Genomic DNA, 13,062 nt, shown 5'->3' with positions numbered 1-13,062 from the left:
TTGACCAATGCTGAATTTTTTGTGCAGTGCAAATGTTAATATGCTTTACTCAGAAATAGAATGGAATGTCCAGAAATGGAAATGACCTATTATCTTAATTTCTAGTGAAAGATGTATTTTAAGATTTAAGCTGTCCAGTAAGCAATGAAATTGTTACTTTTTTCTTTAATTCCTGGCCAAATGAGGAGCACATCAACATAACAGCCATATTTTGGTTTTCTATGGCTTTCTTAGATAGTTTCAAAGAACTCCATATACATATTTTCTAGATATGCCACCACCACCTACAGTCATCTAAACCAAAAGTACCATTCCTATCAGAACCCCCAACTGTTCACCTTAACTGCCCAAACTGCACATTACAGAGCTCTTTCTGCCATAAGGGCAGCACTTGTGCATACATCAGAACCGGCATACCACACCAGAGACTGCATATCCTTGAATCCCCACTGTTTGATCTGCTTTGGCTTAAAATTTCTCTATCTAGCCAAATTGCTCTTTTCATATGCTATTTTTATCACTCTCCAAACTCTGTCAGCCACTCTGACCTCTTCAAACTATCTCTCTCTCTCTCTCTCTTTCTAAAGCTTGACTTTTAGCAGTCAAAATACCCCAATAGTGAGGTCATCCTTCTTGGGGACTTCAATGTCCACAACTCACATTGGCTCCCCTTCTCCAGTTTCACTGACCAGGCAGACAAGGATGATGAGATGTTTGCCATCAGCAATGACCTATCACAGATCATAAACCTTCCTACCAGAATACAAGACAACTCCCCCCCCTTCTATTCCACGTATACTGGGGTTGTTGGTTCTCCTCTTGGTAACCCAGACCACAACCTCATACGAGTCTCTTTTGCCATAGAATAACCTTCACCCACCAGTTCACAGTGTTGTGTCCTTTGGCACAAAAGGGTGCCAATTGGGAGGACCTCTGCAATGTCTATTCTTCCTCCATGGTCTGACTACTGCTTCAGTTCTTCTGATCCTAACACCTGCTCAAACCGAATAACAGAAATGATCTTTTTGGCGTAGGTTTCTGTGGTTTAGCAGTTAAAAAGAAAGATTCTGGTATTGCAACCACATGTTTATTAAGATAAATAAAAATAAACAAACCCGACAAGTTTTATATGTCGTTTGACTTACATCTTCAGGGGTTAAAGGTAACTAAAAGTTTAAACACAAGAAATGAGAAATTACTCAAAATAGTCCATTCTATGATGTTATGGCCATCTAACTGAAACACAAGAAATGAGAAATTACTCAAAATAGTCCATTCTATGATGTTATGGCCGTCTAACTGTTCATTATTCATTAATGAACAGTTAGACGGACATCATAGAATGGACTATTTTGAGTAATTTCTCATTTCTTGTGTTTAAACTTTTAGTTACCTTTAACCCTTGAAGATGTAAGTCAAACGACATACAAAACTTGTCGGATTTGTTTATTTTATCTTAATAAACATGTGAGTCGCAATACCGGAATCTTTCTTTTGAATTTAGAAATGATCTTCACAGGAATGAAGACTTTCATTTCTTGTTCAACTCCAAATTTGCAGCCAGCATCCAAGCCTTGGTTTTCAAAAAAGTGTGTCAATGCTGTAAAAGAAAACACCTCTGCTTTTATCACATGTGGCTCAGGACCAAAACACCAGCTGCCTACATTGCGGCTCACAACTATTGTAAAAGAATCATCACGAAGTCACACTTTGAAAGGTCCAAATTGCTGCAAACTCACCTCCTGCCCAAATGGTAGTCGCTCCTTCTGGTCCCTTGCCAAGGCCATTGGATAGCGACTTCTGCCTACCCAGTTTTCCACCACTCTCACAACCGAATGGTACTGCAGTTACCTCATCTAAAAACAAGGCCAACTGGCATCACACTTCTCTTCAAATTCCTGCATTGATGACCTGGGTAAAGTTCCCTCCACACTACCAAGAATGGCTCCCTTCATGTTGCCCATAGTTTTCTGCCAGAAAGAAATTAGAAGAATCCTTAATAACCTGAACACAAACAAGACATCTGGTCCTGATAGTATCCCACTTATGTTAAAAAAAAATTGTGCCCCAGAACTAACACCTATCCTGTATCGCCTCTTCACATATCCTATTCAACTAGCATGAACTTTGTCCTTTGAAGAGTCTTAGATATTTCCATGTGCTCCTTGAACTGCTTTGGCTATGCCAATGATTTTGTTTGTATAGAGCTGTAGCATCTACCTTACAACGTGGAAATAGGTCCACATCCAGTCCATTCCAAAGAAAGAAGATAAGTCAACCAACAAACTACCATCCAATTGCTCTCACTCCTGTTCTCTCTAAAATTATGGAGTAAGTCATCAACAACCAACTCTTGAACCACCTAGAGTCATATCAACTAATCAGTGACCAGTAGTATAGATTCCGACACTCGTGATCTACAGCTGATGATTTTGCTTTCACCACTGCTAGACTCAATCCATGGAGAAAAAATAGGAGAAACTCATGTGGTTGCCCTTGACATTCCAAAGGTATCTGATTGGGTTTGGCACAGGGACCTACTTAAACTGCCATCCTATGGCCTGTCTTCCTAACTCTACAACTGGATTGTGAACCTTCTCGCTGGTTGCTCACTACGTGTCATGGTGGATGGTTTACTCTCCTCAGATTTCTCCCGAATGCAAGAGAATCCAGGGTTCTGTCCTTTCACCCACTCTTTTCCTCTTGTATATAAATGCCCTGCTCTCTTAGACTTTGAATCCTATCCATAGCTTCACTGATGACAGTACATTTCATTCCTCCTTTTTTATTCGACATCATGCATCCTAGCATTATGATAGCAAACACCAATTCTAAGCTTCACAGGCACCATAGATAGAAAACAGTAAACTTTAATCTACTTTGGTCAATTTAAGTAACCTCACTAAAATGGTTAAAAATAAAGATTGTGAAAGATGGCCATATCTTTGTGAGTGTAGAGAGATGCCTGGTTATCACTATAGCAAAAATCAGATATTCTGTATCTCATTTTTGAAGTCTATTTTTTTCAGAGCACTTTAGTATGTATTAATTTAAAAACAATTAAGTTCTAGATCCTTTGGTTCGTTTTCTGAATAAAAATGTCCTTTATGAAGGAGTATTTAATAAATGTTGATCTTTTAAAAAAAATAAATATAAAATATCCTGAGTGTTCATCCTAATGCCTCTGAATACATTCATGTATCTGATATTGTAGCTGGTTCTGTGTGCAAGTATAGCCATGAAATACTGTTTAAGTATTCTTTTTATTTCTGTTTATAATTTCCTTCTAATCTATTGAAAGAATGATATGAAGAAAATCTTTTTCATTCTTTTACCTTTAAAACCTGGTTCCTTTTAGCAAAATCAATCCAGTTATCAATATACAATATATAAAATGAAATGAAATCTCATTTTAGTTCTTTGAAGCTGTCAGCTGATTTTTCTTTAATCTGTTTTTTTTTTTTTTTTTTTTTTTTATGAAGTCCTTCAACACACTCAGCTGTTATACTGCTAAACCTTACTATGAAGTAGTGAAAAAAAACTATCAACAGAACTTGTTCAATATATTTATTTAATAAGCTGTATTAACATTGTAAAAAACACAACTAAAATCCATTTATTAATGATGAAGTATTTGTTGAAAGTTTTTCCACTTGGTTATGCTATAAATTAAAGATACCAAGAAATTATAAACTTGGTTTAATCCTTTATCCAAGTGTAAGCAAACAAAGTTTGCACCTGAAGTATTTTTCAGGACTGGGGCAACTCGTGGTAAAGGTAGTATGACTTCACATCACTTGCCTTGGTATCCCATAATGCAAGCACACTTTATTAAAATACAGAGTATTTTATTAATAAGGTGTGATACCTTTTGGGCAACTCATAATTGGAAATATGACTTCTGCATTGCTTCAACCTTGGTATCACTCTGGGTCTGGCTCCCACTGAAGAGACCTCAATAAAGGTCGAAACCAGTCTGGGTAGTGACCTTTCCCATAATGCATAGCATTGTACATGTCTGCAAGGAAATATGCTTTGCATTATGGGATACCAAGGCAAGTGATGTGAAATCATACCACAATCATACCCCAGTGTCCTGAAAATACCTCAGGTGCAAACTTTGTTTGCTTACACTTGGATAAAGGATTAAACCAAGTATATAATTTCTTGGTATCTTTAATTTATAATGATGAAATAAGGTACAGAAATTTTTTAATGTACATATGACGAACTAACAACAAAAAAAGATATAATCATTATACTTGCTTCTGTATAAAGCTGCATGATTTATACAGAAGTATAAATAAGTAGAGGATAATGGTGAACAGGGAGTGGACAAGGGAGTAATGGACAGAGTTGAAGTTCAGAGGGCATATTGCAAAAGCTGGAAAAATAGCTCAAAAGATTATTGGATGTTGAAAAACATGCTAACAAGTAAGATAGGTTATTGTCCCTCTTTATATGGCTATGATATTAGCTGCATCTTGACTACTATGCCCAGAGTTGGTCACCTGGGTATCTTGGGGAGCAGCAAGTGGTAGAGAGGATTCAGAGACGAGCAAACTAAGCTGGTGACAGGTCTGGGGAATACTCCCCATGAGGATAGGCTGAAGGTGTGTAGGTTGCAAAGTTCAATTGATAGGTGAAAAAGAAGGGACATGCAGAAACTTATTAAAGAGGTGGTCTATAAAATCGACACAAAGGAAATTTTTCAATATATAGAAAATAGAGAGAAACCTAGAGGTCACCTCTGGAAGTTGTGTAAGAGTGTGTAGAAGATTTTTTGCTTGCAGAGTGGTGAGTGAATGGAATGGATCATCAGAATTGGCTGTGAGTGCACTGAGAGTGAACAAGTTTAAGGAGAGGTATGATAGGTATTGTATGTATAAAGGTTAGCACGAATCTATCAACTCGATGGAGATCGTATTCTTCTTCTTCGTACATTAGATGTAGTATCTGTTGCAACCAAGACTTCATCTTCTTTAATAGCATCTTTTAATCTTTTTCTAGGTCTTCCTGTTCTTCTCTTATTCTTTGGTTTCCAACTATAAACTTGTTTTATTATTCTATCTTCACTTCTTCTTTCCATGTGTTCAATCCATTTTATTCTTCAGGTTGCTACACAATTGTTTATTGTTTGTATTTCACACTGTTTTCTTATATCTGTATTTGTTATTTTATCTAATCTAGATTTATTTACTATTTTTCTTAATATATTCATTTTACCTGTGTTTAACATTTGTCTTATTTTCCTAGTGTCTGATCTTGTTTCTGCATTATATGTCATCATAGGTCTGATTACTGATTTATAAATTCTGGTTTTTGTCTCTACTAAGATGTTTATTTTTCCATATTGTTTTGTTCAAGCATCCTGATATTCTTGCAGCTTTTGCAACTTGTTCTCTGACTTCTAGTTCAGTTGAATACCTAAATAGTTGTAATTCGTGATTTGTTCAATAATAGTACCTCCCAATTCTAATTTGCATTTTTGTGGTTCTTGTGATATTGTCATACATTTTGCTTTAGTTTTTGATATCTTCATATTATACAATTTTGCTGCTTTATTAAATGTATGTAGTAATATTTGTAGCTGAGTTTCATTTTCTGCAATTAATATTACATCATCTGCATAACATATAGTTCTTATTATTCTATTGTTTATTTTCACTCCTGTATTTTGTATTTTATTAACTTTTTGTATTACTTCATCCATTATTATATTGAATATTGTTGGACTTAAAGAGTTTCCTTGTCTAATGCCATTACTAATTTGTATCTCTTTACTTATTTTTCCTTGTGTTTTTATTATACAGCTATTATTATCATATGTTTCTTTAATTATTTGTATTATGTTTTCTGCTACTTTTCTTCTCTGCAATATTTCTATTACATCTTGAATTAATATTCTGTCAAATACTTTTTCCAGGTCTAAAAAGCATATAAATAGTTTCTTATTGTATTCTATTGTTTTCCCTATCAATTGTCTGATTATGAATATTGCATCCGGACATGATCTATCTTCTCTGAAACCTTGTTGTTCATCTAATAGATTAATTTCCTTTGTTATTTTATTATTTAGGATTCTCGCAGTACTTTTAATGAGGTATTTAATAAATTTATCCCTCTATAATTTTCTGTTTTTTTTATCTTCTTTTTTAAATATTGGTATTGTTATACTTTTCTTCTTTCTTTTGGCTATTTCTTGTATAAGTTCTTCCTCTTTTCCATTAATCGCTCTTGCATTCCATGTTGCTAGTTTTATTATTCCATATCGTTTTCTTTTCCTATTGATATCCAATTTTTCCATCCGATTCATGTTTGTCTTGGTTTCTCTAGCAATACTGTTTTATGTCCAATGATGGGTTGCTGGCCCAATCACCAGGTGCCTTTCACCTTAGCCAGGAATATTGATGTAGCCTTCATGCCTAGGGTGGCCCTGCTGGAAGATCAAGCTTCCGACATACTTCACCTACATCTCCCGTTCACCTCTCCACCACGATGAGGTGTAGGTAGGATTTAGAGAGGTCCATGGAGATATTCATGTAATAATAAAGTACAAAACAAGATGCAAATTCATACACCAAAAATTTAGAAGTTTGGTTTCTTTTAGAAAGTAAATTAATTTTTAATCACTTTTTTTTTTAATCAAAAATTTAACCACCTTACATTATCTATGCTAAAATTCAAGGTAAAAGAACTCACCTTGGAAGCAATAATAAAAAGACTAGTTTCAGGATTTAGCTTTTTTAAAGTTTCAGCAAGATGAGTGCCATCAATATTTGATACAAAATGAACATTTGGACCATTGCGAAATGCTTTTAGTGCCTCAGTCACCATAAGTGGACCCTGAAATAAAAGAAATCAATAATTTAAGAACCAAATAAAAGTGATCCATTCAGGTATAGTCATATCTCATGCAATGAATTAAATACAAAGACATGACTATTATCAGATCTATAATTAACACAGAATAAATAAGGATATGTTCCTATATGCAAAAATAACCATATTTCAAGAAAAAGTTTATTCAATATAAGAAAGATTAGAATCAAATAAAAACAAAGAATTCTTAATGTTAGTAAAAATTCAAAATTAGGTAATAAGCAATCATATAAATGCTTAACAGTGCAGTTACTTTTTGTTTGCATCTGATGGCTTTCCAAAATGAATCTATTCTTAATATTTACCCTTAATGCACAGCCCATCTCCTTGAGGAGATGTTTGATACTAAGTATTAAAGGCAAGGGGGCCACTACCCAGACCAGTTTCGACCTTTACCCTTTACTGAGGTCTCATCAGTGGGAGCCAGGCTAGAAATACCAAGATTTTAGTAATACAGAGCTTATAAGTATTTTACCAGAACAAGTTACCTTAAGGTGTTTTAACCTTATGAAATAAAAATCTCAGGATGAGATATAAATGTAGAAAGTATTTTACCTTGGGTATAATAAATGTTAAAGATGCCAAGCTATTTTAAACCTGGTTTTACTCCATTTCCTAAGTAAGCAAACAGACAAATAAGTCAAGTTTGCACTTGCACGTATTGCAAGTATAGCTGACCCTCAAAGTAGTGCAAGTCAAGGCAACTCATGGTAAAGGTAGAATAAGCTCTGATCACTATTCTTAATATTTACCCTTAATGCACAGCCCATCTACTTGAAGAGATGTATAATACTATGTATTAAAGGCAAGGGGCCACTACCCAGATCGGTTTTGACCTTTATTGAGGTCTCATCAGTGGTTTTTGAAGTCTCATTTATTGAGGTTTTGTCTCATGTGCCTTTAATACATAGCATCATACATCTCCTCAAGGAGATGGGCTGTGCATTAAGGGTAAATATTAAGAATAGTGATCAGAGCTTATTCTACCTTTACCATGAGTTGCCTTGACATGCACTACTTTGAGGGTCAGCTAGACTTGCAATACGTGCAGGTGGAAACTTGACTTATTTGTCTGTTTGCTTACTTGGGAAATGGAGTAAAACCAGGTTTAAAATAGCTTGGCATCTTTAACATTTATTATACCCAAGGTAAAATACTTTCTACACACACACACACACACACACACACACACACACACACACACACACACATATATATATATATATATATATATTATAGGCTTTTTATGTGAATCCCAGGCCTCCAGTAAGTAAGGTGGTCTCCCACTAGGTGACAAAATTTACCTTTCACCTAAAGGTGGGTGGTTGGAAAGCAGATACTTTAAAAATTCTGTGAACCAGGAGGGTATACTCTGCATGTTACTGCAAACTGAAACGTTTTATATTTATATTTAGATCCACTTTGTAATTCCATAAATATAATGATTTTTGCTACAATTTTTATTAACGTAAATTCAAAATTTTTATTTTCAGTGAGAATATCTGAACTTTACAGTTGATGAAGTTCCTATTTTTACATTGATTAGCAAGCTTAATTTGATTGCATTTAAATTTTTTTTTTAAACTTTTATCCTTATACAATTATTTAAGAAGCAACTTGTACCAAAATAAAACAAGTGACCTGTCATTATTATGCATTGAATCAGATATAATGGACTCGATTAATTATGACATTATAGATATATTTGCTAAAACCAAAGCCAGAAAAAAAACACTTTTAATTATTGATTTTTTTTATTTAAATTTGAACTGATTTATTTTTATACTTTTTTTAAAATGCAAATATATGCATACCAATGTTGTATTGTGTAATTAAAATTAGTTATCATGGACTGTTGACTTTTATTTTCAATAACCTAAAAGAAGTGCTTATTTTTGAGGCCTCATAATGATGATGTGCCTCGGATCTCCAAAAGTATAAATGCAGCCCCGAACACTGACTGTTTGTAATGCTAGCAGTGAATGCTCATTTTCTGTACTTAAACGCATTAAAAATATTTACACAATTCGTTAAGTCAGATGCATTTGAGAAATTTGTCAATTATGTTCACAGGAAATGATATTGTTGAATTATTAGATTATAAATGTATGATAGATAAGTTATATAGTTATAACTTATAAGGTATAAATAAATGATAAATACTTCATTAAGTAAATGTATAAAAATTTATTTGTGAATTACTGAATAGTTTAAAGTCCATATTTTTTATAATTAGGTTTATTTTTATTTATAAATATAGTCATACGCCGAAGTTACACGATAAGTGGGACCAACAAAAAGCGCGTAAGTCGAATTCGCGTAACTCTGGGTATAATTTTGCATGTAATTTCTATATACAAACATACAAAATATTAGTTAATTGGGACCAAAGGTTTACAAAAACACCTATATTTTTTTAAGAAATATAATCGTAATTGTAGTTTTTCATAAATAAAAAAAAGAAAGTTATTTCGATGTCAATGGTTTCATAAAATCTAATAGATTAGTCTGATGGCATAATGTCTTTTTCCTGTCATGCAAAATTTCTTCATTGCAATGATTTTTTATTCCTTACTTTGTGGCTACAATTTGTTCCTCGTTAGAATCTATGTCCTCCAAAATCTGTAAACCTTTCTTTTATGATTGTTCTTACTGCGGATTTCTGTAGATCAAACTTCTTTACTACTCATAAATTTTCATTCCACCTTCAAAATGTTGAGCTTTGTTTCCAAAGTCAATGTTTTTCTTTTCTTGCTAGCTGTAGAAGAATCGGACTTGCTTCCTTTGGACGACATTGCAATCGCAAGGTTTGTAGACTATAAAAATCGTGTATGAATGGAGACCGCACGAAACATGTCAGTGCTTGTTCACAGCATGTGTGACACTGGCAAATGCGGCCGGTGCCAGAAAGATACGACTAGTGGTGAGGCGTGAAGAGGGACAGGAATACGTACATATAAGAAACCGTGTAACTCCGGATTTGCGTAAGTGGGGGTATGACTATATTTCGGTTACTGGATTTTGAAAATGGATAAAAAGAAATTGGGTTTTCAATATCACAAACGTAAAGTGGAAAAGGAAGAAAGTTTGAAAAACCAGAAGGTGCATTTTTAAAGCATCTTTGCCAAGAAGATCGTAATCGCATACAAGAAGAAAATCTTCAAGATTATTCGTTGGATAATTCGTCTATAGTTTTGATTAATGTTGATTCTGAAGCTGGTTGTTCTACAGATCCAATCATAAAAGGATTTGATTTTACAAATTTAAATTATAATGATCCAGCAACTTGGTGTCCTGTAAAATTTTCCAATATCAATCAATTACGTCGACCATTAGTTGAACATGGACCTGAACAGATTCATAATTTTGATTTTCCGAAAGATAACAATAATAGAAGATTTTCAATGACTCATTATGCTCGAAGGCTATTTAACGGCAAGACAATGCAGCGTTTGTGGTTATTGTATTCAAAATCCACAGATTCTGTATTTTGTTCCTGCTGTTTATTATTTGATCAATGGTGGATTAACCTTGCTGATTCTGGATTGAGGGATGGAAAAAATGCTTCTTCTATTTTAGCTGCACATGAAAAAAGTCAAAGACATGTTGAAAATCACCATAAGTGGTAAGAATTAGAAATTCGAATAAAAGAAAAGAAGACCATTGATGAAGAGAACTTGCTAGTTATTAGAAAAGAGGAGAAACATTGGGTGTAAGTATTAGAACGACTCTTTGCTTTAGTTCAGACGTTAGCTATTTTATCATTTCGAGGAACAAATGAGACATTGTTTATGCTTGGAAACAAAAATGTTTTGAAATTTGTCGAATTTCTAGCCAAGTTTGATCAAATAATAAATGAACATCTTTGAAGAATAAAAATAAAAGATAAAGATACAGATGTGCATTATCTTGGAAAAGATATTCAAAATGAAATAATAAACATCTTTGCCAATGCGATAAAAAATAAAATTTTAGAATCTGTTGTTGCCGTAAAATATTTTTCCATAATTATTGACTGTACGTCCGACGTTGGTCACACGGTGAATTAAAATCTGTTGAGCAAATGAGCATAGTACTTCAATTTGTAGACACTAGTAATAGCACGGTTTCTATAAAAGAACACTTTTTAGGATTTATAGAAATAAAAAATACCACTGGAGAATTTTTATCAAATGAAATACTAGGAACTCTAGACAAATTTTCATTACCAATACAATATTTACGAGGTCAAGGATATGATAACGGCAGTAATATGAAAGGTGATGTAAAAGGTGTGCAGCGACGAATTTCAAATATTAACCCAAGAGCAATGTATATACTCTGTAGTTCACATTCATTAAATTGAATTGCACTGCTAATACTTTAGATGCCACAGCATTTTTTGATGTGGTACATTGTCTATATGTATTTTTTTCCAGTTCGACTCGATGGGAATACCTCAAAAGATACATGTAATTTTACACTCAAACCAGTCTGTGATACACAATGGGAAAGTCGAATTGACTCATTAAAGACCTAAAATATAATTTGTCCAATGTTTGCGAAGCAGTGCAAGAAATATCTCAAGATGATAGTTTATATGGATTAAGTGGAAATACCATGAAATTAGATGCAAGTAGTCTTCTTAAAACTTTAAGGAAGTTCAAATTTATCGCATCCTTAGTAATGTGGTATAATATACTTTTTGAAATAAACTTTACAAGTAAACAACTTCAGAATACTTGCCTTGATTGTATTAATCAAGGCTTGTATTATTTATTGTGTATTTATGCATACATAAATTGTATTGTAATACAATTTATAGCATACATAAATTGTATTGTAATACAATTTATGTATGCTATAAATTGTATTAATGATACAAAGAATTTCTTAATGAAAATCCGAGCTGAGGACGAAAAAAGATGTTAACAGATGCGGAAAAAATCGCTGAGGTCTTAGGTGTAACCCCTAATTTTTAAGAAGAAACAGTTAGACTTAGAAAAAAAAGAAACAATCTGTATATGAAGCAGAGGATGAATTCATAACAGATTTTAAACAAAAAATATAAGGTAGATTTTTATTTTTCAATTATTGATACCGCAATTGCATCTGTTGATGAAAAATTCAAGCACGTGTCTACAATTAATGAAAAGTTTGGTTTTCTTTTAAATATATATGAATTTCAAAAACTTACTTCAGCAGAACTGCTTAAAAAATGTTTGATATTGGAAAATTATTTAACACATGATAATTCTAGAGATATTGACGGAACAGATTTATGCAGTGAATTACAAATAATAGCAAGGCGAATTCCAGAAAATACTTCCTCATTAGATGTCCTGTCATACATATGCAAAAATAATTTAGAAAATAGTGTTCCAAATGTGTTTATTGCTCTGAGAATTTTTTCGACATTGCCAGTATCGGTAGCAAGTTCAGAAAGGAGTTTTTCAAAATTAAAACTTACACTCACTCTACAATGGCTCAGGAATGACTCAATGGTCTAGCAATAATATTTAAAGAGCATGAAATTGCATCTACAATCAATATAAATGAATTAATTCAAAACTTTGCCAAAGCAAAAGCACGAAAGATTAATTTTTCATAATTTTTGTATTTAAGATGTAATAATTTTCTTCCTATACAGATATCAGGAGTAATCATATATGTATACAAATGTATTGGTTTTGATTAATAAATTTTATATATAAACATTTATATATAAATTTTATATATAAATGTTCATAATGTCCTTTTTATAAATATTCACATGTGTATGTGTGCTTGTGTGAGTATGACAAAATATATATATACAGCAATCCCTCGATTAGTGTGCCTAATGCGTTCTTTAAAACAGGCGCATTAATTGAAAACGCACTAATCAAGTATAATAACCTATGGAAAAAAGTATAATTCGTTCCTCAAATTTCTTTTTTGAACCTTAATTTTTTTATAAAAGAATTAAGGTATGTCTCAGTGCCTAGTTAAAGTAAAATCATGAAGCTGAAAGACTATAAAACATATTCAGAATATAAATTTTATTATTCTACTTCTTAACAAAGAATTGAGCTAACGTAGTTTAGCGGGCATTTTGTTTCTTTTTTTCATAAAACCGACAGTATAGCCCTATTGCCTCTTCTACTCTTCTGCAAATTTTACTGCTTCTCTGTTCATCAGGGTCAGCCTCTGCATTGCTGC

The 13,062-nt window shown here is 33.0% G+C and overlaps 1 protein-coding gene across 1 annotated transcript in view; it reads right to left on the bottom strand.

Annotated features, from left to right (window-relative positions):
• The window catches only part of Pgi (glucose-6-phosphate isomerase), a 221,903-nt gene that overhangs the window by 145,622 nt on the left and 63,219 nt on the right, over positions 1-13,062 (bottom strand). The window contains exon 5 of the mRNA XM_090401803.1: positions 6,703-6,846. Within this exon, the coding sequence (XP_090257929.1) occupies positions 6,703-6,846 (144 nt within the window). The remainder of the gene's footprint in view (positions 1-6,702; positions 6,847-13,062) is intronic.

Source organism: Typopeltis vanoorti, chromosome 12, assembly GCF_054136105.1.
Source record: "Typopeltis vanoorti isolate ZY-2024b chromosome 12, IOZ_Tvanoo_1.0, whole genome shotgun sequence".
In the NCBI taxonomy this organism is placed as follows: Eukaryota; Metazoa; Arthropoda; class Arachnida; order Uropygi; family Thelyphonidae; genus Typopeltis; species Typopeltis vanoorti.
This window is presented reverse-complemented; position numbering and strand designations above follow the sequence as displayed.